Source organism: Mesoplodon densirostris, chromosome 6 (genome assembly GCF_025265405.1).
Source record: "Mesoplodon densirostris isolate mMesDen1 chromosome 6, mMesDen1 primary haplotype, whole genome shotgun sequence".
In the NCBI taxonomy this organism is placed as follows: Eukaryota; Metazoa; Chordata; class Mammalia; order Artiodactyla; family Ziphiidae; genus Mesoplodon; species Mesoplodon densirostris.
The window spans coordinates 6097978-6123563 of NC_082666.1; the positions used below are offsets into that span (position 1 = coordinate 6097978).

The 25586-nt window shown below is 50.3% G+C and overlaps 1 protein-coding gene across 1 annotated transcript in view; it reads right to left on the reverse strand.

The window, feature by feature from the left end:
- The window catches only part of HMCN2 (hemicentin 2), a 148713-nt gene that overhangs the window by 116881 nt on the left and 6246 nt on the right, over window positions 1-25586 (reverse strand). The window contains exons 2-7 of the mRNA XM_060101560.1: window positions 11749-11819; window positions 10388-10546; window positions 9197-9319; window positions 2882-3053; window positions 2115-2221; window positions 1115-1235 (exon numbers count right to left, since the gene is read on the reverse strand). Of these exons, the coding sequence (XP_059957543.1) occupies window positions 1115-1235; window positions 2115-2221; window positions 2882-3053; window positions 9197-9319; window positions 10388-10546; window positions 11749-11819 (753 nt within the window). The remainder of the gene's footprint in view (window positions 1-1114; window positions 1236-2114; window positions 2222-2881; window positions 3054-9196; window positions 9320-10387; window positions 10547-11748; window positions 11820-25586) is intronic.

Sequence of the window (25586 nt, forward strand, 5' to 3'; positions counted from 1 at the left end):
TTATCAAAAGCAGAAACCAAAGAGGGTCACAGATGGGCCCCTTCACCCTCTTCCACTGGAGACTGGCCAGTTTTCAACCCCCACTGTAGCACTTCATGTAGGGTTTCTTTTCTCTCTTGGCTTTAGAATAGGAACTAAGTTTCTCTGCCTCGCGCCCTCCCTCCTACTGGCAAAAACAAACACGACATGAGCAAGCAAACCCCTTCTCATTTTGAAGATATTACTGCTGGTCCTGGCAGGGAAACCCACAAGGGCTGACAAGAATAACAGACATTAGAGGAGATACGGACTAGAAAGAAAGCCCTAAGGATCCAGCACACACCATTTGGGGTCACTATTCTGTGGTCCAAAGTTAGCCTGACCTGGTCTAGTCCCCCCCCATCTCTGCTCAGCTGGTCCTAGCAAAATCCTCTGGATGGACCCGTGGCAAGACACCATATTTTCCAAACTATAAATGGGGACCCTGGTCTGGCTACCAGATGGCATTTTCTGGCATGAAGCTCTGGCACCCTGAGCCAGAAGCCTCTGCCTGCTCGGGGGCCCAGCTTTCTCCAGGTGGAGCCATGATGGGGTATGTAGGCAACCTCAGAACCCAGTGCGCGGCTTCTCATTGGAAAACTGATCCTGCGCCTCCAACGTCCCCCCAGGCTATCAGCCTCCAGGGGCATCTAAATGTCCATCAGGACACTCGTTCCCTTGGAGTGAGACACTGGTCCCCCTTTCGGGGAAGGTGTCCACTCAGGCACCTCTGAATGTATTGGACCAGCCTGATGTTTACTGGAAGAAGTGGGGCTCTGGACAGACAAATCTCGACAAAGAGCAAGGGGAAGGAGTAGTAAGGGGGACTGCGTGAGGTCCTGGAGGCCTTGCGGGGCAGGGAGGAAGTTCTAAAGGTAAATGGTCGCACGGTCACCTGGGCTGGAGCCGACAGAGGGAGCGCTGGCCCTGGGCGCAGTTCACTGTGATGTGACAGAGAGGCCGGACCCAGCCTCTGCAGGCCCGTTCCATCGTCACACACTCATGGCTCCCCCCAGAGCTCCCCCCACTTCCCAAAGGCGAGCCCCACCTCCGCAGAAGGCGGCCCTGAATCGCCCTGGGGCCAGGAGCACCGTACCTTGCAGGGGCCACTCGATGGTGTGGTTGAGGTCCAGGGAGGGCTGAGTGGAGAAGCCAGCTCGGAAGTCGATGTTGCTGATGCCCGTGATCCTGACCGAATGGCGGCCGCTGCTATAGACCTAGCACAGGCCCAGGCCCACGTCACCGGGGCATCCGAACCCAGCACCCCAGCTCCAGGCGGGAGGCGGCCCACCTGACCCGGCCTGGAGTTGGCAGCTGGAATTCTCCCGCCGTTGCATACAGGTGGGCAACTTACCTGCTCCCTGGGGGCCCAGCACGATGCTCCCCAAATGAAGTGGAAGAAACCCAGCTAGGGCACTGTCCTGAGCGGCCCTCTCGAAGCTGCCCTGTCTTTCCCACTACCACCGCCCCCAACACCCGTGGGTCTGGTCTGTCCCCCTGCACGTCTAACCCCTGCCTTGCCTTCCCCATTGGCATGAGAGCTCTTGGTTCAAAGATGCTCAGAGTTTGAGGGATAGCGGTGCCTGCAGCACACAGCCCTGTGCCTGGCGCCCAGTAGGGGCTCCGTACATGTTTGCCTGATCAGCAAGAGTCATATCCTCCTGAAGCAGCAGCCTGCCCCATCCCAGGATACTCTGTCAGGAGCCCAGCCTGCCCCCAGCACCTTGCAGATTAGAGCAGACCCCGCTCCCCCTGCCAGCCCTGTCCCTCTGAGCCCAAGGTCACCCTTGCTGCTTCTGTGCACTCTTCACAGGACAGCTCAGTCACCCACCTGGACACTCAAGTGGTTCCTGTAAGCCCTTCTTAGAAGCTCCCTGACTAACCCCAAACCGCTCCACTTCCTCTCACTGACGCAAGGCAGAATACTCCTCCTCTGTTCTTGACCTTCTACTTCTACTGATATGCCCACATCACTATCCACGCTCCAGCTCTCAGCTTCGCAGGGCCCCAGGCTCCCTGGGGCCAGGCAAGAGGGAGGTGGTATCTCAGGTCGGTGAAGCTGGTCTCCCCAACCCCAGGACCCCAAGGCCCCCTACCTTGATGGACCACAGCCCGGGATGCTCAGGCTTAAAGGCCACAACCTTGGCCGAGTCAGGGATGTTGAGGAGCACGTCGAGGCCCTCGTCCCTCTGCAGGATCTGCCCTGTGGGAGCCCCAAGGACCGCTTAGTCCCCAACCACTTCCTGGGGGTGACCGCGTCCCACCCTGTCCCCTGGGACACACAGCACTCCAAACACCAGCCTCAGGCTTCCTAGAGGAACTGACAAGAGGCCTTTGGTGGTACCCGGGCCTCTATCTTACCCTGATCTCCATCCTCATCCCTCCCCAGGTGCCGGCTGTACCCCTGGCCTCTGGACCTGAACCCTCAGGACATCCGCAGGGCACCATGGGGCCAGGAGACCGAGTCCAAATCACACTGACCCTGGGCGACCCGACAAGTCACTCCACCTCCCAGAGCCCCAGCTTCCCATCTCTACGATGTGCCACTAATTCTTGCCCCCACTGACTCTCCAGGCCACTGAAGAGTTCCACTGAGGGAACACGGGGAAGAGGCCATGTGATCCTTGAAGCCCAGGGACTGTCATTATTTTAATTCCCCAGCTGGGCTGCTAATGGCCTTCCTGCTTCCTCACCTACCACGGGTACCCTCTGTGCCCTTCACTTGGCATTCCCCCTGCCCTCCTTGCTCCTGGAGCCTTATGTCCAAACCCCCTATCACCCCAGGGCCTCTCTCTTTGTCCCATTCTGGACTCCCAGCTCAGTCTCAGGGCCAAGGTGGAGGCCAGCCCTGGGGCGCACGTACCCAGTGGGTCTTGGACTTCGATCTCGGGCCCGGGGCCACTCAGGGAGATGGTGACCTCCTTCAGGCTGGGGTCAAAGGGGATCTTCCACGTGTGCTCACTGCCTTCCTCGTGGTCCGTGGACAGCAGGTGCACCTTGGAGGCCTGCATTGCTGACTCCACCCACTTCAGCACCTGGAAGGCAGGTGTGAGAAGCCGACACTAGCAGGCGCCCGTGATGTCTTGCTTGTGTCTGGCCCACAGGAGGTGGGTCCCTAACACGCTGCCAGCTGTGTGCAAAATCTGGTCTCCCGGTGGCTTTTAGGCAGCATACAGGCTTTCCAGGTCACCTGAGGCCACCCCACTCCCCACTGCCCTCTACTAGGCCCGATTCACACGTCACTACCCTCTTGGCCTGTGGGCTCAGAACTGTGACACCTGAATGAAGGCATCCAGAGGACTCAGCTGGGACAGAAGGAGCAAAGGGTGCCCTCTGCTGGGAAGACTTCCCTCCTTCGTCACATGGCCAACTTCTGTGACACCCATCACTTCCTCCAGGAAGCCCTCCTGATGCCTCCTATACACTGATGAACTCTGGAGATCCGGAATCTCTCCCAGAGCAATGTGGTTCACCATCCCCTGCCCAAGGGGCCTCAGACCACACGCTCACCTGGACACCATGCTGTCTAAGCAGGACCATGTCTCTAAGCAGACAACAAAGGCAGCCCCCTCCTGACCCTGGTCACAACGCTGAGAAATCTTACATCCTTTGTTTCTACAACTGCTTTTATTCATTCTAAAATCTTACTCTTTCAGACAGGTCCCATTGAAAATCAGGTAACAGGTAACTCTCTCTGCAAAATACCATACCACTTATTTTCCTGAATAAGGAAACAATCAGATGAATCCACAACACGGGACATTGTATAATCAATACCTCTCCAACAAGTTAGTGGCATGAAAACATGGTGGACTACTCCAGATTTAAGGAAACTTAACAGACATAAGAACCCAATGAAATGCACAGCCCTTGATTAAATCCTGATTTGACATTTTGAGGACAAATAGGGAAAGCTGAATATGGGCTTGGCATCAGCTGATACTAGCAAAGTACTAGTCATTTTATCAGGTGATATTGTGGGTTACGCTGGAATCTATCTTTTTTTTTTTTTAATTTATTTTTGGCTGCATTGGGTCTTCGTTGCTGCGAGCGGGTTTTGTCTCTAGTTGCGGCGAGCAGGGGCTACTCTTCGTTGCAGTGTAAGGGCTTCCCATTGCGGCGGCTTCTCTTGTTGCGGAGCACGGGCTCTAGGCGAGTGGGCTTCGGTAGTTGTGGCACGTGGGCTCAGTAGTTGTGGCTCACGGGCTCTAGAGCGCAGGCTCAGTAGTTGTGGCACATGGGCTTAGTTGCTCTGCGGCTTGTGGGATCTTCCCGGACCAGGGCTCAAGCCCGTGTCCCCTGCATCGGCAGGCAGATTCTTAACCACTGCGCCACCAGGGAAGTCCCTGTTTTTCCTTTTCTGTATCTTTGACACTTCTCACAGAAAATTTTTAAGCAAAAATCAATTAAAAGGAACAAGTATGTCTTTACAAGCATGACTTTAGAATATACCTGAGCAACCATAGGGGTATCCTGTCGCTTACCAGTTCTAATCAACAGGAAGTGACTTCCTGGAATACTGTTTGGAGAAACGTGAAGCCACATTCAGCCTCAATTAGAAAAACATCTGTGATTGATCAGCAATGTCTGCCATGGATCTGGAATTAGAACGTGGTGTCTAGGATGTTACATATTGGCCCTCCTCGCTCTAAATGACAGTCCTCCAGCTCTGCCTACCATGTGATCTTCCATGGAAGGGAAAGGAAACAGAAGGGAATTGGAAGAATTGCTCGAGATTTGGAAAATGAATATGTTTTGGTCAGACTGAGCTGGAACATATGCGCCTAGATTGTACAGCTAGATTTCAGTTATCACTGGACAGGAATTCTGTGTTCTGAAAACTCCTCTGTTTTTATATTTGGAGCTACTTCACTCATCTGGTTTTGCCCAGCTTTCTAAGTGATGTTTCTCTTGAAAAGATCCCACCTATTTGGTTAAGAAATGAGGACCAGGCTCTTTGTCCAGGTGGAGGTAGACCAGAAGCAGCAGCCAAGGCTCCCAGCTAGAAAGGCAGACAGAAGCTGGTGAAGTAAGCCAGGCGGCTCCCCGACAGCAAAGCAACAGCTCCGTGACCACTGTCCTCCTCCCCCCGGGGCCAGGCCTTGTCAGGGGTCAGGAGGAAATCAGAAATGAGCAAAGCTGCCAGGAGGTGGTACCCAGACGGGTCACACCCGCTACTGTGTTGCAACTGTCATTACAAGCTCTTTCTAGGGTTTTCTGATGGAGAGAAGATGCCCAAGAGCTCAGGCTACTGCACCGAGAGGGCTGAGATGGGACAGGAGGCCAGCGACCCCATCAGGAGGCGGCCCGCCCATGAGGGCTGCCCTGTGAAGCACATCACCCCTCGGGACCTGGGGGTGCTGACCCTCTTGCGGCTGCGGGCCCAGGCCTGCGGGCAAAGCCTTCTGGACCTGGCGATGGCCCAGGGACGCAGAGAGGAATCGAGGGAAACTTCTGAGCAGAGAGACTTCATCGGGCAAGTGTAATGTTTATTTGCAAAGGTAATGGCTTCCAGATGTTAGCAGGACGGGGGTGCCTGGGAGCCAGCAATGCACTGGGGCTCATCTCTGTTGCTGATGGGGAAGGAATGAGAGAATCTGGCGCTGCTACCCTGGCCAGATGGTTGCCGCTCAGCCGTTCACAGCGGATAAATCATCCCCCGAGGCTCCCCCACAAAGCATCTGACAGTCAGGGTGAGGAAGCCGAGAGGGGAAGCTGGGGACGGGGGCGCCAAATGGGCCTCAAGAACCACAGATCAGAAAACTGAGGGCCTTTGACAACTGGGCACGGGGCCCAGCCTCTACCTTCCTGAGAACCTTTTCCAGAGAAAGCTCTTACCCTTGAGGGGGCTTCGCTAGAGCTGGGGGTGGGGGTGTATTCTGCGCTCCACACAGAAGCACAGGGGCTGGAGGTACGGCCACCACTAACCCTCACCCAGGGCTCCCTGGTGCCTGGCCTCATGCACAGGTCTTCCTCCTACCCTTGTCACCATCTCTCCAGGCAGTAGCCCTCATAACCCAGCTGCGCACCTGAGGAAACAGAGGCCCAGAGAGGTTAAGTGCTGTGCTCAAGGTCACACAGCAGACAGGTGGTAGGGCTGGGGGTCTGAAGACAGCATGTGACCTTAACCCCCCACCACCGCACCTCCTCTGGGAAGGGTCCAGGATGAGGTCATCTCCAGGGCCTGTGTCTCCTGATCTGTTAATCCAAACCACCTGTTAATCTAACCTCCCCTCCCCCTCCCCCTTACTGTCTTAGAGGGCAGTTCACCTTTCCCCTGGTTAATGCCCAGATTCTGAGCAATTTGTCATATTTGTACCTGCTGGTGCTGGACAGGGAAAGGGTCTGAGCCCCCAGAATGGGACTTCCCAGGACCCCAGAGGGCTTCAGGATGATGGGCTTTCCCAGAAATTCTGACCATTCTGTTGGAGCTGGGGACAGGACGTTGAGCTGGGTCTGAGCTGGGGGGAAGCCTGTGGGACAGATGTGCTGGGGCAAGGAGGTTCTTGGACCTAGCTACGTCCTAATTAAAAATGCCCACCTCTGGGGACTTTCCTGGTGGTCCAAGGGTTAAGACACCGCGCTGCCAATGCAGGGGGCACGGTTTCGATCCCAGGTCGGGGAACTAAGACCCCACGTGCTGCGCAGCATGGCCAAAAAAAAAATGCACACCTCTGGGACAGGCCCAAGGGGTCACACTGCCTGCCTCCCCTGTCTGTTGAAGGATGGCAAAAGCTACAGATTACCCCTCCCAGGGGGAGAGGATCTTCACCCTCCTTTAGTTACTCTGGAATCTCAAAGGTGGAAAAAGCTAAACGCCCGAAAGCACAGAGACCTGAGCTTGATGGATTATCTCTCGGCGCCCAGCACCTAAAGCTGCACCAGCGCAGAGAAGGTGCTCGATAAATGAAGGGAAGAGAGAATGCAAAATGTGTCTTTCCTGCCATACTGGACATACTTTGACATGGTCAAAGAACTGACTACACAGGCAGGGTTTAGGGGACTTTTGCAACTTCTTCTAGCTGGAGCCCCCTTGGCTTGGGCAAAGGCACTGTCCCCTCTCCTGGGGGGATGACCAGAGCCCTGGCTGCCCCGGTTACTTTCCCAGGCTTGCCAAATGTCTGGGGACATCTGGAAGGGGCCAGGTACAAGGCATGAAGCTAACAAATGACAGAGCTCTATTCAGGAAGGAGAGGGATCCAGGTCCCTAGCCAGGGGCAGCCAATCTTGGCCATCGGATGTCCTACCACGTCAGACGTGTCCTGCCCGGCCAGGCTGCCGCGGCAGAAGCTCTATTCAGGAAGGAGAGGGATCCAGGTCCCTAGCCAGGGGCAGCCAACCCTGGCCATCAGATATCCTACCACATCAGACGTGTCCTGCCTGGCCAGGCTGCCACGGCAGAAGGCTGGCACCACGGCCAGGAGCCAGGGGTTTGCCCCAGGTTCCATGGCTCGAGGGAGAGGCTAGGAGAGACCAGCCCCACACCTGAGCAAGCGGTCCTCCACCGACCCACCCAGATGCTTGACATCTGATTTGCCCCAGCAGGAACCCAGGTCCTGAGCAACTGCCCAGACAGGACACCCCCCAAACAAGGACCAAGCCATCATTCCACTCTGAAATGCCTCCCACCCTTGCTTGGGCGGCTTAGTGCCAGAGCAAGCTGACATGCCAAAAGAAATAAATCCTAATGTGTAGCAGAGAACCATAAACGCTATCTTTCAACAGGGAGCGAAGGCGCTAACCTAAACACGGCCCTGGAGATCATAAATATACAACATACCATACCCTCTCCCGGAGGCAAGGGCAGGGCTGGCTCGAGGCCGCGGTGGCCTCAGAGATGCTGTTCCTCTCATCTTCCTCTTCCTCACGCACAAGGGACTCCATGTCATCCATTCACCAGCTACTTACCAAACACCTGCTCCATGCTGGTGGCTGTACCAGGTGCTGGAGATACAGTAGCAAACAGGGACTTAAGGGCCCTGCCTTCAGGGAGCTCACAGCCTAATGGCATTAAATAATTGCACAGCTACAAAATTACGATTATATAAAGCAGTACAGAGAGCTGGGAGAGGGTATGAAAGGAGACTTAATCTTGATGAGAAATCGAGGAAGGTGCATTTCAGCTAAGACTGGGAAGATGAGGGGCCAGGGGAGGAGAAGCTGGAAAAACAAGCCACACGAGCAAAGGCCCTGGGGGAGGAAAGACACGGCGCACTGAAGAAAGAGCAGAGAGGCCAGCAGGGCGGCAGCAGAGGGCAAGGGGGAGAACACAGGCGACAGGCTCAGAGAGGTGGAGCTCAGATAAGGGTCTGGACCTGTTCCAGGGGACAATGGGGTGGGACCTGTTGGTCAGATTTGTTTTAGAGGATCCAGTGGGATGCAGGACCGGCTCATACAGGCTCAAGAAAGCCGATTATGAGCATCACTTCCCATGCTCTGTGACTTCATGACGGCAGCTTGAAACCAGCCAAAGTAGGAGTATTTACACCATGGAAGTGGGCATTCTTGTTCTTTCCAGAGAGAGATGGTTGTGAAACATTTACCGACATGTCACCGGAAGGATCCCTCCAGCTCCTGGGGAGGAATGGACGTGCTGGGCAGAGGGAAAGCGGGGAGAGACCTGAGCAACTGATGGAGCCTGGAGGGGAGGAAGGGCAGGCACCTGGTCCAAGACCGAGATGAGGACGCAGACACCTGGTCAGCGCTGGGCATCAGCAGCCCTGCACATCAGGCTTCAGGGCCAAGCAAGCCTCTCCCTGCCAAGTCCCCAAGCTCGACTTCCTGTCCCAGCAACACAGCCCAAATCTGATGGCCGCCCCCCATGCTCCTCCACCCCCCACTCCTGGGCTCCTCGACTCTGGGGAGAAGCTCCCCCTACACCCCCACTCTGCCAGTCTTTGTTAGATCTATCCTACCAGCCTGGACCTCCTGGGGCACCCGGGCTAAAACCCAGGGTGCTCCTTCAAGCCCCAATCTTTTTACCGGCAAAACTGAGAAACCCGCAGCACCTGCTTTTGGGGCGAGTGAGAGGGTTTAGCCAGATGATGCCCCAAATCCCTGAGAACCGGGCTTCCTGCGCTTCCTGCTGTGACGTGAGCGCTCATCACTGTTCATCTGTTACGGCAACCAACCCATGGGCCGAGCCGCCCAGAGATGCAGCACGTCAGGGCCAGCTCACCTCGGTCACCTGCTGCCTGTCCAGGTGGAACACCTGCCCGGAGCTGGTGGCAGCAATCTCCTCGTAGGCCAGGTAGCCAGGATGAGTACGGTCACCACAGTCCCCCGTCAGCACAAAGACCACCTAGAAGAGAGACAGGCAGCCCGGCTCATGGCTCGTCTGCCACCTTCTACAGGCGTGAGTCGCAGGGCCAGAACCAGGGAGGAGTGACCTGGAGAAAGCCCCTTCCTCTCTCTGGGCTCAGGCGATGCGTCTGTAAAATGGGAATGATATGAGTTCCCACCCCGTGCGGGTCAGGACTGATGCAGGTCACGTGTTCATCACAGGGCCAGGAATACAGTAGGTGCTCGATAAATGGGAGCCGTTCTCAAATCTACGAGGAAGGGAATGGAAATCGATTCTGCTCCAAGTGGGCCCTGGAGGCCGCAGAGCTAGAAGAACCTTGGAGAACCCGAGTTTGTTCTAGACGGGAGAGCAGAGAGGCGTCCCAGCCCTTGAGGTCTTTCCCAAGGATTCCAGCGGGCGGGCCCTCCTTCCTTCCCTGCACACATCTCCTTCCCAACCCCTCTCTGTGAAAGCAAGAAGCAAAAGCCCCAGCACATCTTCCAGACCCTTAGACAATGGGAGAAGAATGACGGGCAGCAGAGGCGACGCCAGGAGGAAGATGGATTGCCTGGGCTCTGACGGGGTGTGAAGGGAGCGGGGTGGTGTGGCCTTTATCAAAAATGGGTCTCGTAGATAGCTAGTGGGAAGCAGCCGCATAGCACAGGGAGATCAGCTCGGTGCTTTGTGACCACCTAGAGGGGTGGGATAGGGAGGGTGGGAGGGAGGGAGACGCAAGAGGGAAGAGATATGGGGACATATGTATATGAATAACTGATTCACTTCGTTATAAAGCAGAAACTAACACACCATTGTAAAGCAATTATACTCCAATAAAGATGTAAAAAAAAAAAAAAAAAAGGGTCTCGCCAGGGAGGCCTGCGGCCTGGCGGACGGGGCGGGAGCATGAGAACACACTTGGACTTCACAGCCCAGCTCAGTCAGTGGGCTGGTCGGCACCGCTGGCGGAGGCTGGACCCAGAGAAGCACCAGCTCAGCTGTCCAGCGGGGGTTGGAGGGAGGGAGTGGGGGGCTTGGGGCGGCCCTCGGAGACCCCAGCTTCCCCAGCAGCCCCTCATGGTGGCTCACCTGCGACTGTTTAAGCTGCAGCAGCTGCAGCACCTCGTCCTTCTTGTGGTAGTCCTTGGCGCGGGCGTCCGAGAAAACGTAGATGAAGGAGCCGGGGTTGGAGACCTCCACGGCAGCCTTGATGGCCCCCATGCTCATCTCTGGGCAGTCCCCGCCTCCCTGCAGGACAGGGCAGCTCAGCGGCTGCCGCCCACCTCCTCGCCGTGGGGACCACCCAAGGAGGTGGGGGGTCCCCTCCAGTGGCCCCTGTCCCACCCATCCAGGGTCAGGCCAGGGCCCCAGCCACTCCCTTCCCTGAGACACAGTGTAGCATCCGATCTGCTTCATCTCTCATTCATTCACTCATTCATTCATTCCTTCATTCACTCACTCATTCCTTCATTCACTCATTCATTCACTCATTCACTCACCCATGCCCAAGCGACACGGTCCCTCCCAGAGAGTCTGGATGGGAGGCAGACTTTACATTAACAAGCACAACACAAGCATTTAGTTATCATCGTGAAGACGGCTACCAGTGGGAAAGGAGGGATGGGAGCCACCGGGACATCTAACAGACACGCCAAGGAAGCCACGTGTTAGCCAAGGCTTGGAGGATAGAGGGGTAGCGGGGTCGCCAGGAGAAGGAGAGGTGAGGGGCGGGCAGAGGACAGCATTCCACGCCGCCTCCTCAGATCCTCTCTGTAACCCGCCCTGGAACCGATTCCACAGAAACACACAGCCCTCCCCTCCCCGCCCACCAGCCAGGAGCTCTCTGCCCGCCAGGTTCGCACACCCAGCACCGGAAGCAGGGTGTGCACGTGGTAACTTCAGTAAGCGCTTCTCTCTTTGGTTCACTCATCCCTTCCGTGTGCCGGGCCCTGTTCTGGGCCCTGGGGGACTTGGCGGTGAGCTAGACCTATCCGAGGGATCCCCGCCTTCAGGAGGCTGGGTGGGGGAGACGTATGCTGAACCAGGGTGTTCAGTGTGGCCCAAAAGCCGAGGAGGCCATGGGACATCTGACCCAGTCTCGGGCCAGGTTTTGGGGGTCTGAACTGACCCCTCTTGAATCCTCGCTCAGCTACCACATACCCCCTCCTTCCAAGCCTGCATCCATGCAGTAAATAATAACTACCTTCTACATGCCAGGCACAGGGACTCCTGTAGGTACTTGGTTCACTGAATAAAGGAAGGAACCCCCCAAAATACAAAATCTGCAGGACCCCCAAGCTGGTGGGGAGCCCCAGGCAGAGCTGGCAGGCAGGTCATAGCGGTTGCAGGAAGTCCCACCTTGGCCCCCAGGTGGGGCAAAGACCTTGGCCTCTGGCATGGGCTGGGCAAAAGGACACAGAGGGCCAGCAGCCAGGGGCGGGGCAGCCTACCTGCACGTAGAGTTCCCTCAGCTCCCTCTGAAACACCGCTGGGTCGGCCGTGAGGGTCACCGGGCCAATATCTGCAGGGAAGATAGAGAAGACCAGGTGAGCTTGGACCCCCAAAGCATAGCCCCCATGGGCTGGGGCAACAACTGCATGATGTGCCACCATCAGGGGGGAGAGAAGCTGAGGCCTGGACCTCAGAGACCTCCACAAATGGGGAAGTGGTAGGGGAGCAGCTTCCAGGGCTGCCAGGGTCAGATCTGGAAGGGAGGTCAGGCCACTTGGCCCTCCGCCCACTCCAAACTGGACCCAGAGCTCCAGTTTGGGTCCAGAGATGGAGCAGGGGGCAAACCTCTAGTTCCGCCCCCAGACCCACAGTTCCCGATCTTTTGTGACTATGACTCCCCTAGAAACCTCCCCCCTACCAGCCCACCCAACCCCGCATCAGCGGGAAGGGAATTCTGGGAAGACAAAGAAACAGAGAATTGAGCAAATAAAGCTTCGGACCGCAGAGCAACTGGCCAACACCAGACTGACCAACAAAAGCTAAACCTTCCAGAAACTCCATCCATATATTAGCTCACTTGAAAAGAGCAGGATTAATTACAAGGGCTGATCCCAAATGGTGGCGAGGAGATGGAGCAACTGAAACTTTCACGCACTGCCGGTGGGAATGCCAAAATGGTTCAACCGCTTTGGAAAACAAATGGAAGTTTCTACAAAGTTAAACGTGCACCTACCATAGGATCCAGTCTTTCCACTCCTAGGTATTTACCCAAGACAAATGAAAACATACGTCCACACCAAGACTTGTACTCAAATGTTCATAGCAGCTGTTTTCACAATAGCCCAGAACTGGAAACAAGCCAGATGTCCATCAACTGGTGAATGAATAAACAAACTGAGGTACATTTATATAATCAAATACCACTCAGCCAGAAAACGGAACGAGCTACCAATACAGGCAACCAGATGGATGAATCTCGCAGACATAATCCTGCACGAAAGAAGCCAGACACAGAAGAGTGCCTACTATATGGTTCCACTTACAGAAAGCTCTGGAACTGGCAGAATTAATCAAAGGTGAACAAAATCAGAACGGAGGTTGTCTGTGGGATAGGGAGATCCAAGGAACTGTCTGGGAAGGCAGAAACGCTCTATATTGTGATGGGAATGTGGGTTCCATGGGTGTATCCATTTGTCAAAAGTGTAAAGCAAAGATTTGCCCATTTCAATGTATGTTAAGTTTACCTCACAAAAAAAGAAACGTAAAAAATGATCATCATTGAGTGGGGGAGTGGAGGGTGGGAGGAGATATAGATGAAACAAGAATGGCAGATTTTTTTGAATATTTGGTGATGCTGGGTGAGGGGGATATAGGGATTCATTATACTATTCTGCTTACTTTGTATATACTTGAAATTTTCCCTAATAAATAGTTTTTTATTAAAGAGCAGTAATTGAAAGCCACAGCTAACATAAGACAAGGCTACCAGTGCACTGAGAACACGGCCAGAATTCCAACTCGCCATGTGGACATGTGCACAGTGCGGGTTTTGCAAGATGGTGTGGACGTCAGATTTCTTCAGGAAATATTTCATTTGAGTCCTTGGTGAACTCTAGTAATGGACTATTTTTAGTTCAAACATTCTAAATTCCAGGGCTTCCCTGGTGGCGCAGTGGTTGAGAGTCTGCCTGCCGATGCAGGGGACACGGGTTCGTTCCCCGGTCCAGGAAGATCCCACATGCCACGGAGCGGCTGGGCCTGTGAGCCATGGCCGCTGAGCCTGCGCGTCCGGAGCCTGTGCTCCGCAGCAGGAGAGGCCACAACAGTGACAGGCCCACGTATGGCAAACAAAACAAAACAAAACAAAAAAATTCTAAATTCCAGTCACGCTAAGAAAAATTCCCATACTTGGCAACTCGTCAACAGACCTTAGTCCTTCTTCGAAAAGGAAGCGCATGGAATTATCCGGCATTCATCCACCATTACCAAGGAGGGGTCTGGACACCAGCTCTTCTGCTGTATACTTTCAGAATCACTGCCTGGAGGGCCCTGCCTCTCTGCTCTGTATTTATTCCCACATCCAACGGCCCCTTCCACACCTGCTCTGGCCTTGACCAAGCCTTCTCCACTGCCTTCCTCCTGAACTCTGCAGTGACTCATTCAGCCAAACCCTCACCTTTGACCTCAGGCAGAGCTGCCTGGAATCCTGGCTCCACCCTTCACCAGTCATGCGGCTTCTCAGAGCTTACTTCACTGTCCCAAGCCTCAGTTTCCCCATCTGTAAAATGATGCATTTCTCCTAGCTGAGAACCATCATTGTGAGAATCCAGGAAACGCAGGGAAGGAAACACCTGGCTTGGGTTAGAGCAAAAGGCTCAGCAAACAGGAGCTGGCCCTGCTGATCTGAACATACAATTCTTTTTTTTTTCTTTTCTTTTTTTAAATCTTATTGAAGTATAGTTGATTTACAATGTTGTGTTAATTTCTGCTTTACAGCAAAGAGATTCAGTTATACATATATATATTCTTTTCCCTTATGGTTTATCACAGGATATTGAATATAGTTCCCTGGGCTATACAGGAGGGCCTTGTTGTTTATCCATCCTATATATACTAGTTTGCATCTGCTAATCCCAAACTCCCAGTCCTTCCCTCTCCCATCCCCCCTCCCCTTTGGCAACCACAAGTCTGTTCTCTATGTCTGTGAGTCTGTTTCTGTTTCGTAGATATGTTCATTTGTGTCATATTTTAGATTCCACATATAAGTGGTATTACATGGTATTTGTCTTTCTCTTTCTGACTTACTTCACTTAGTATGATAATCTCTAGGTCCATCCATGTTGCTACACATGGTATTATTTCATTCTATTTTATGGCTGAGTAGTATTCCATTGTATATATAAATATATATCACATCTTCTTTAGCCATTCGTCTGTTGATGGACATTTAGGTTGTTTCCATATCTTGGCTATTATGAATAGTGCTGCTATGAACATAGGGGTCCATGTATCTTTTTGAATTATAGTTTTGTCTGGATATATGCCCAGGAGTGGGATTGCTGGATCATATAGCAACTCTATTTTTAGTTTTCTGAGGAACCTCCACACTGTCTTCCATAGTGGCTGCACCAATTTACATTCCCACTAACAGTGTAGGAGGGTTCCCTTTTCTCCACACCCCCTCCAGCATTTGTTATTTGTAGACTTTAACGATGGCCATTCTGGCTGGTTGAACACACAATTGCTGGGCAATCTCACACGAGGCAGACAGGCAAAGACAGTCTTGCTCCAATGAGGTCCTCAAATGTTAGTTTGACTGAGGAGAGTAATAATTTTACTCAACGTTGGTTATTTCTTTATTACATAATAATATACATTCATTAAAAAATATACATTAATGATTCTGACATTTCCTAAGCACTTACTATGTACCAGCCTATGTGCTAGATGCTTCCTGTGTATTATTAGCCCACTGAATCCTCCCTCCCACCTGTTAAGTCCAACTCTTACCCACATATTACAGAGGAGAAATGAAAGCCCAGAGAGGCTAAGTAACTTCCCCAAAGACACACAGTCAGTAAGCAGCAGAGCTAGAATATTAGCTTAGGTCTGTACAACTCCAGAATCTGAGCTCTTTTTTTTCTTTTTTTAATTAATTAGTTAATTTTGGCTGCGTTGGGTCTTTGTTGCTGCGCGCAGGCTTTCTCTAGTTGCGAAGAACGGGCTTCTTATTGTTGTGGCTTCTCTTGTTGTGGAACATGGGCTCTAGGCGCGCAGGCTTCAGTAATTGTGGCATGTGGGCTCAGTAGTTGTGATGCACGGGCTTAGTTGTTCCGCGGCATGGGGGATCTTCCCGGACCAGGGCTCAAACCCATGTCCCCTGCACTGGCAGGTGGATTCTTAACCACTGCGCCACCAGGGAGTCCCAGAATCTGAGCTCTTGACAACTGTTCTCTGCGAACTGTACATAGAAATTCCTCACATGCAGAAAAAGAAGGGAATTCTACCAACCAGAGATACTCTTATTTTTATATATAACCTTCAAAACTTTCATGCATATTTATAAATCTTATATAAGTGCACACTATTTGAAGCAGAATTTCCATTTAAGTATAAATAACATACTATTTTTAATTTGACTCTTTTCACTGAACAACACATTGTAAGCATCCTTCCAGAAGGTCAAATACTCAGTTCAAAATCATTTTTAATGGCTACAAAGTATTTCCTTTGTATAAATGTCCAATAATGGTCTTGCCCATATTGTTTTGTTTCCAATTTTTATAATGAACAGTGTTATTAAGAACATCTTTATAAGGCTTCTCTGGTGGCGCAGTGGTTGAGAGTCCGCCTGCCGATGCAGGGGACACGGGTTCGTGCCCCAGTCCGGGAGGATCCCACATGCCGCGGAGCGGCTGGGCCTGTGAGCCATGGCCGCTGGGCCTGCGCGTCCGGAGCCTGTGCTCCGCAACAGGAGAGGCCGCAACAGTGAGAGGCCCGCGTACCACAAAAAAAAGAAAAAAAAAAAAAGAACATCTTTATATCCGCTACATTCAAGCACTAGTTCCACTGTTTCCTTGGGGTATATGCCCATAAGCAGAATTGCTGGGCCAAAGGTAAGGGCATTTGTAAAGACGTTGGATGCAAATTCAGTAACCTCAAAACTGTCCTCCTCATCCCCAGACGTTCCTGCCTCTGATCCATCTACCTGTCCTTGCCAGAGAAGCCGCCCTTGGGGCCAGTTTTGCTCACATCACCCCTGCTCAAAAATCAACAGCAACTTCTCCTTGCCTGGAAACTGAGAGAAGCCTCTGCGGTACCCAGTTCTGAATCTGGGTGGCCCTGCCCTCTCCCATCACAGGTGTCAGACTACCCAACAGTTCCCAAGGCTGGACCAGAGCTAGGCTGACCACATTCTCTCCCATTCACAGCCACATGAGAAAAATTAAGTTGGTAAAGTAGGTTATCATAAATTAAATGTGCTCCAATTGGAAGGACCACCCTTTATTCTTCGGTCCATCTGCTTCCTGCTCGGGGAGCTGACAATCGCTCTTTCTTTCATGGAAAAACAATGTTCTGAGATACTCTGCGCTTTGAGAGGGAGGAAGATTCTTCTGGGAAATTGCCCAGTTCCAACTCCCGCACACCTCTCAGCAATGCCCCTCAGCAGTTACCGCCTCATCCAACCTCCTGGTATCCCAAGCACTCGGCCAGCACATGCTGAGGACTAGGGATTGTATGCAAACACAGGACGCAGGAAATTCCAGAAGCCCTGGAGGAGCCCCTGGGCTGGAGATCCCTGGAAAGGACTTTAAGAACTCTGTCTTAGTTTCCTATTATTGCTGTGACAGATTACTACAGACTCAGTGTCTTTTTTCTTTTAAATAAACTTATTTATTTATTTATTTATGGCTGTGTTGGGTCTTTGTTGCTGCACGCGGGCTTTCTCTAGTTGCGGCGAGCGGGGGCTACTCTTCGTTGCAGTGCGCGGGCTTCTCACTGCAGTGGCTTCTCTTGTTGTGGAGCACGGGCTCTAGGCACGCGGCCTTCAGTAGTTGTGGCATGCAGGCTCAATAGTTGTGGCTCGCAGGCTCTAGAGCACAGGCTCAGTAGTTGTGGCGCACGGGCTTAGTTGCTCTGCGGCATGTGGGATCTTCCCGGACCAGGGCTCAAACCCGTGTCCCCTGCATCGGCAGGCAGATTCTTAACCACTGCGCCACCAGGCAAGTCCCCAGACTCAGTGTCTTAAAACAACACACATTCATTTCTGGAGGTCAGAAGCCCTAAAATAAAGGTTCCGGCAGGGCTGTGTTCCTTCCAGAGGCTCTAGGGGAGAATCCATTTCTTTGTCTTTTCCAGCTTTTGGAAGCTTCCTTCATTCCTTGATCATGGTCCTCTTCCTCCATCTTCAAAGCCAGTAATGTAGCATCTTTAAATAGCTCCCTCTCCCTCTGCCTCTGTCATCACATCTCCTTCTCTAATTCTGACCCTCCTGCCTCCCTCTTAAAAGGACACTTGTGATCACAATGGGCCCAAGTAGACAATCCAGGATCATCTCTCCATCTCAAGATTCCTAACTTAATCACTTCTGCGAAGTCCTTTTTGCCATGTCAAGTATGAGATTTACAGGTGCTATGGACATCTGCTGGGGAGGGGGGGGCATTTTCCTGCCTATCATAGCCTCCACCATCCTGTCTCCTTCAAGAATGGGCTTAGACCCCTATGTTCATAGCAGCACTGTTCACAATAGCCAAGACATGGAAACAACCTAAATGTCCATCGACAGAGGAATGGATAAAGAAGATGTGGTACATATATACAATGGAATATTACTCAGCCATAAAAAAGAATGAAATAATGCCATTTGCAGCAACATGGATGGACCTAGAGATTATCATACTAAGCGAAGTAAGTCAGACAGAGAAAAAGAAATATCGTATGATCTCTCTTATACACGGAATCTAAAAAAAAATGATACAGATGAGCTTATTTACAAAACAGAAACAGACTCACAGACTTAGAGAGCAAACTTATGGTTTCCGGGGGGAAGGCTGGAAGGAGGGATAGTTAGGGAGATTGGGATTGATATGTACACGTTGTGATATTTTAAATAGATAACCAACAAGGACCTACTTCATAGCACAGTAAACTCTGCTCAGTATTCTGTAACAACCTAATTGGGAAAAGAATTTGAAAAAGAATAGATACATGTATGTGTATAACTGAATCACTTTGTTGTACACCTGAAACTAACACAACATTGTTAATCAACTGTACTCCAATATAAAATAAAAAGTAAAAAAAAAAAAAAAAGGAATGCGCTGGGGAGAAAAATGATTTGACTACAAACCTATGTGCCAAACATAACAATGTTGAGAATGAAGAGATCTGAAGACCCCCACCTTTAAAAAGATGGGGAAACTGAGGTCAGAGAGGGGAAGAGAGTCCTTCAAGGTCAGGTGGGAAGATTTGGTACTAGGGTTGATTGGCTACATCACACCAACAGTGACCCCTTCTCTTGTTCATCGTCACAGAACTCCTGCCAACCTCAGCGTCTGGCACATGGTAAGTGCTTAATAAATACTGTTCAAATGAGTAAATGAATAACATTTATTTACTCATAACAAATATTGTTTGAGTATACTGTTTGAGCAGCTCCAAGTCAGGACCCTTTATCATTTTTTTTAAATTTTTATTTATTTAATTTTGGCTGCATGGGGTCTTTTGTTGCTGCACACGGGCTTTCTCTGGTTGTGGTGAGAGGGGGCTGCTCTTCGTTGCGGTGCACTGGCCTCTCATTGTGGTGGCTTCTCTTGTTGCGGAGCACAGGCTCTAGGTGCGTGGACTTCACTCGTTGTGGCACACAGGCTTAGCTGCTCCGCAGCATGTGGGATCTTCCCAGACCGGGGCTCGAACCCGTGTCCCCTGCATTGGCAGGAGGATTCTTAACCACTGCGCCACCAGGTAAGTCCAGGACCCTTTATCTTTACATCCTGTGCCCAGCACAATGCCAGGCATACAATCAACACCCAGCAAATATTTCTGAATGCCAAGCCTGCCTGATCCCCAGGCGCTCCCACCACAGCACGCTGCTGCCTGTCACTCAGAGAAACAGATCCAAAATGAGGCAGGAAACCAAATGTGGTTATTTGGGGCATGCAGAGGGGTTGGCCGTAGTAAGGGAGAGCTGGCCAGATGGACAAAAGTGTTTGTGATTCCTCTTGAGTTAGACGGCAGGCATTTTAAAAGCTCTGCCCCAAGCTCTGAACAAAGAAGGCTCTCAGGGGAGAACACACTTACATACACAGACGCACTGATGTGCGAAAACTAGTCTGATTTCTTCCTTTTACTGAACAGATAATCCCCAAACCAGCTCTGGGTGCTGGTTGCTACTGACCAGTCCCATCATTCCAGGGCTGGACCAGCTTTCAAGATTCCCACACGGGGCTGGGAGCACAGAGGTCTTCTCTCCATCTGTCTTCCTTGCTGCCCGACTATCCACCTGCCCACCCATCCATCTACAGCTCCAGGCAGTGAGACAGAGACAGATGCCTTCCTGTCGTTAATTAATGCCGGTCCACGGCTTCATTTGTCATTCCTGGGACCTACTGCACCTTCATCACTCATCATGCCAAAGCTCCCCAGGACGGGGTGTTTTCAGCAGGGTAACTATTTCAAGACCTGTCTTCCGGCAGGACGGAGTGAGGTACCAGGACAGGGCAGGACACCTGGCATGTCCCCATGTGAGTTTGCCCACTGAGAGGGCTTGCTTGAGCCCCTCTCCATCTCCCTCCTTCACCCAGTCCAGGAAGGACTGGATCTGGATAAAAAGCCCTTCTTAGCATGATGTTGATGTGGATGATGATGGTGATGCTGCTGCTGCTGCTGCTGATGATGATGATGATGACAGTGATGATGCTGCTGATGTTGATGGTGATGATGATGTGATGATGATGATGATGGTGGTGGAGGTAGAAGTGGGTGAGGATGCTGACAGCAGCTTCAATGCATCGAGTACTTATTATTTTACAGTGTTTAGCTCAGTCTTATTAACAGCTCCCTGTTAGAATTGAGGATGCCAAGACCTTGCTGAAGGTCATATACAGCTAGCAAGTGGTAGTCAATAACTGTACTGGTTTCCTGTGGTCACCGTAATAAAATATCACAAACCTGGTGGCTTTTATGTTTTCTTTTTTTTTTTTTTATTCTTTTGCGGTACGCGGGCCTCTCACTGTTGCGGCCCCTCCCGCCGCCGAGCAAAGGCGCCGGATGCGCAGGCCCAGCAGCCACGGCCCACGGGCCCAGCCGCTCCGTGGCACGCGGGATCCTCCTGGACAGGGGCACGAACCCGCGTCCCCTGCATCGGCAGGCAGACTCCCAACCACCGCGCCACCAGGGAAGCCCAACCCGGTGGCTTTAAACAATGGAAGTACATTCTCTCACAGTCCTGGAGGCTAGAAGTCCAAAATCAAGGTGTCAGCAGCCCATGCTTTCTTTTTTATTTTATTTTATTTTTTGCGGTATGCGGGCCTCTCACTGTTGTGGCCTCTCCCGCCGCGGAGCACAGGCTCCGGACGCGCAGGCTCAGCGGCCATGGCTCACGGGCCCAGCCGCTCCGCGGCACGTGGGATCCTCCCGGACCGGGGCATGAACCCGCATCCCCTGCATCGGCAGGCGCACTCTCAACCACTGCGCCACCAGGGAAGCCCCCATGCTTTCTCTGAAGGCTCTTGGGGAGAATCTGCTCCATGCCTTCTTCCCCTTCACTTCTCGTGATACTAGCAATCCTCAGTATTCCTTGACTTGTAAACTCACCATCACTCCAATCCTTCTCCCTGTGTCTCTTCTCTCCTTATAAGGACACCAGTCACATTGGATTAAGGGCTCACTCTACTTCAGTGTGACTTCATCTTAACTAATTACATCTTCAATTACCCTATTTCCAAAAAAGGTCACATTCTGAGGTTCTAGGAAGGACAGGAATTCTGTAACAACACTGTTCAATCTAGAATAATGTCCAAATCCACATATTTGGCTCCAAAGCCTGCTTTATTTGCCACTGGCTATACTGCCTCCAAAAATGAGGGTGATGCTGATGATGATGACAGCTACCATTGTTTTAATATTTATTAAGCACCAGATTCTGTTCATGCACTTGACATACATTCACTGAGAAAAACGTTACAGAAACCTATGAAGTCTCTTATTTACTATCTCCATTTTATAGGTGAGACTTTGAGGGCTAGCACGGTAGAGCAAACTGCCCAAGGTCTTACAATGAGGAAGCATCAGAGATAGGATTCACACCTGGGTCCGTCTGACCCCAGATCCAAGCTCTCAACCATGCATGAAGCTGCAGACATATGGCACTTGTTCCCCAGCCCCTCATTCCTGTTCCTGGAGGGGGCGGGAGGCTCGTGACTGAAGGTGGGCACCTGCCAAACAGCTGGGCAGATGTGGCGCGGGTTCCCTCTGAGCAGGGCTTGCCAGGTGCAGGGATGATTAAACCCATGACCTTGTCTCCACTGTGCTGCCCTTGAGCATATGAGCCCCAGAAGCTTGGCCCAGAACCACCTCTCCATAGGGAAATATTTTCCACTCGATAAGACAAGGGTGTGGAGCCTCTAGGACATATGAGGATCACACACAGGAAGACCACCCAGCCCTTCACGTGGGGGATCCTCCAGTCCCTCGCCCAGTCTGTGTGTCCCAGAGGTCACGGTCACAGCCAGGTGCTAGAGAGCCAGTCTCAGAAAGACCTCACGTCCAGGACTCTTCCCCGAGCCTGCCTTTCCCACCTCCTTGAAAGCAGGGCTTGAACCCTGGGGCCACTCTGGGTGTGCACATACCCCCTCTTCCCGCTGCAGGGGCCCCAAGCAGGGTCTCACCATCTGCCACCATTGTGGGCAAATTGTGTCCCCTCTCGGGGACTCAGTCCTCCTGTTTCTTTTCTTTTTTTTTTTAATAAACTTTTTTTTTAATAACAGAACATACTTTATTATTTTTAAAAAATTTTTTTGCGGGGGGGCTGCTTTGGGTCTTTGTTGCTGCGTGGGCTTTATCTCTAGCTGCAGCGAGCGGGGGCTACTCTTCGTTGCGGTGTGAGGGCTTCTCACTTCAGTGGCTTCTCTTGCTGCAGAGCATAGGCTCAGTAGTTGTGGAGCATGGGTTTAGTTGCTCTGCGGCATGTGGGATCTTCCCGGACCAGGGCTCGAACCTGTGTTCCCTGCATTGGCAGGCAGATTCTTAACCACTGCGCCACTAGCAAAGTCCCTAAAACCACCTCTTCCCTGGGGAAAGTTGACAGCACACCTGGCGACCCAGAGAAGATGCTCAAACTCACTCTCTATCAGACATACGCAAATTAAAACAGGTCACCATTTCTCACCTATCAAATTAGCAAAAAAGAGAAGAGTGACGTCCCCATATGCCAGCAAGTGTTTGGGAAAAAAGCAGTCTCACACTCTTCTTGGTAGGAGGGTTAGATGGTACAGCATTTTTGGAGGATGGTTTGCTATACCAATTAAAATTTTTAAAATGTTCATATGCTTTAACAACGAACCAATTACAGTTCTGAGAATCTATCCTATAGATATGTTGTGGGTTTTAAATATTTATTTATTTTGGCTGCGCCGGGTCTTGGTTGCGGCATGCGGGATCTTTAGTTGCGGCATGCGAACTCTTAGTTGCGGCATGCATGCAGGATCTAATTCCCTGACCAGGGATCGAACCCGGGCCCCCTGCATTGGAAGCACAGAGTCTTACCCACTGGGAACACCAGGGAAGTCCCGTTCCTATAGATACGTTTTTGCAAATGTGTGTGTATATTGTAAGGAAACTGAAAGCAAACTATTTTTCATAATGTGGGAATGGTTGGATAAATCAAGGTAAGATAAATTAAGATCCCTCCTGTAACACCTTCTGTAGTCATTAAAACAATGCAGGGGATCAATATTTCCTAACATAAAAAGAGATCCATGATATAGCATGTGGGGGAGAAGAAGCAAGTTGCAAAACAGTATGCAGAGTATAATCCCGTTTTTTATATAATAAAAAAACTAAGTGTATATATGTATACAAGTGAACGACACACACACACGGTCTGGAAGCACAGAAAATGATTAAAAGCGTTTGCATCTCTTGAGAGTTGTGTTATTAGAACATTTAAAAAGCATGTTTTAAATTTGTAATTTTCTGAGGAAACAATAACTTCAGTTATTCACTGAAAGAGCTAAGCCCTGGTGCCAAATTTGACAAAGAGCACAAAGAAAGAATATCATTTACTGATCATACATATTGAAGTAAATGGAAAACTCGTAAAGAAGACACTGGCAAACAGAATCCAGCTGTATATTAAAGAATAATCCACAATGACTGAGGAGGGCTTATGCAAGGAATGTGGAAATGGTTTAAAATGAAGGAATCACATCCAGAGGTCAAAAGGAGAAAGATCTTACAAATATCTCAACAAAGCCAGAAAGTCACTGGCTAAAATTCAGCACCATCCCCATTTGGGATTTTTGTTTTGGGGGTGTTTTTTTCTACCTTTAGAAAATTAAGAATGAAAGTCTCTTCCTTCACCTGATGAAGAAAACCTCAAACGAAGAACCAATATCATACAATGATATACAATCAGAAGCAAGACAAGACCGACTTCAGCTACCACCATTTCTTAACACTGTGCTAAATACCACAAAACATTCCAAACAAGCAAAAAATATGGTTGGAAAAGAGGAGACAATATTACAGTTTGGACAGGCTGTGATTGTCAACCAAGAAAACTCAAAACATTACCCCCCAAAAAATTAGAACTAGTTTTTTTACAAAGTCTTCAGTAAGAAAGTTGGAAACAAAATAAATATATGAAAATAAATTGCTTTCCAACACACTAGCAATACTCATTTGCAAAAAATGTAATGAAAAAAATTCCTGGTCAAAATAGTCATACAAAACCCAAAATATTTAGAAATGATCTTAAAAAGAAATGGGTGGAACCTATAAGGAAAAAAAAAGCCTATAAGTTTTTTACAAAAGGAAATAAATATTTTAAAAAAAAAAAAGGAAGAGGTTTCCTAGAGGAAAACAATTAGATTTTTTTAAATGATAATTCTTCCCCAAATCAAGATTTAACCCAATTCTGAGCAAATTCACAGTAGGAATTTTTTTTTTGGAAGTTGACTATGTTTTCTACTTTTCACCTGAAAAGAAAACATGTTCAAGAATATTGTGAAAACGAAGAAGATGAGTAATAAGAACATGAAGAAGCTGCAGGGCTAAGTAACTCTGGAAATGAGTTGCATCTATAAGATTAAAGGCAAAAGAACTGTACTCTAGTGAACAAAGTTGTTTTCCACGGGGTGCAAGTTAGCAATGCTAAAACCATGATAAATGTGGACTAGAACTGAAAATTAAGTAAATGACGAGTGAGTGGTGAATGGTAAGGGTCAGGTTAGTCACTGTCAGAGCGGGAGGTTATAGATAAGCAAGAATAGGAGGCTGGAAGGATCCACGTGGTAATCAGTGAGAGCTGGAGACATCAGAATGAACTCATGTTCAGCTTAATACAGATATAGTTAAACAGAGAACTATTTATAGATATGGGTATACACAAAGGTTACATATACAACATGTATCTCCTTGCTCTGTCAGCTAAAGATGCAGAAGCGGTGACACCCCAGTAGCAACAAGCACACCTAGCACTCAGATGCTGGTGTCTAATACCATTTTTCCATCAACAGAACCAGGGCTCCTTGGAGAAATGACTAATTCTAGGACTGGGGAAGGAAATACATAAGATGGGTCTGAAATATCCTGTAGTGCCAGAAAGTAAGAAAGTGCTTTAAAAAAATTCACAACAATAGGGTATGTCAAAGGCACACAGAAGCTAAATGAAAGAGTCCCAAAGACTGAAGTTGGAAAAATTTGAGCAACAAAATAAAGTAGTATTGGATTATAACCCAAGGTATAAAACTATGAGTCCATACTGATGTATATAAATGATTGAATAAACAAATAAATGGAAAAGAATCAACTCTCTCATGCAGAAGATTTCCAAACAATTTATGTAAATACCCCATGTTCAAGGAGGTGGATCACAACTCCCTACTTCTTAAGTGTGGGCTGCGTGTAAGTGACTTTCTTCCAGAGAGGACAGTACAGAAAAGGAGAAAGAAAAGAGTACGCTTACAATGAAGACACCTGACAACCTCAGCCAGGTGATCAAGGTCAGCGTCAACAGTGATAAGTCATAATGATAGAATGTACCCTTGACATGATATGATGAGAACAGCATTGTTCCTCTGTGGTCTTCCTCCCATTACCCAGTCTAACCAGAGAA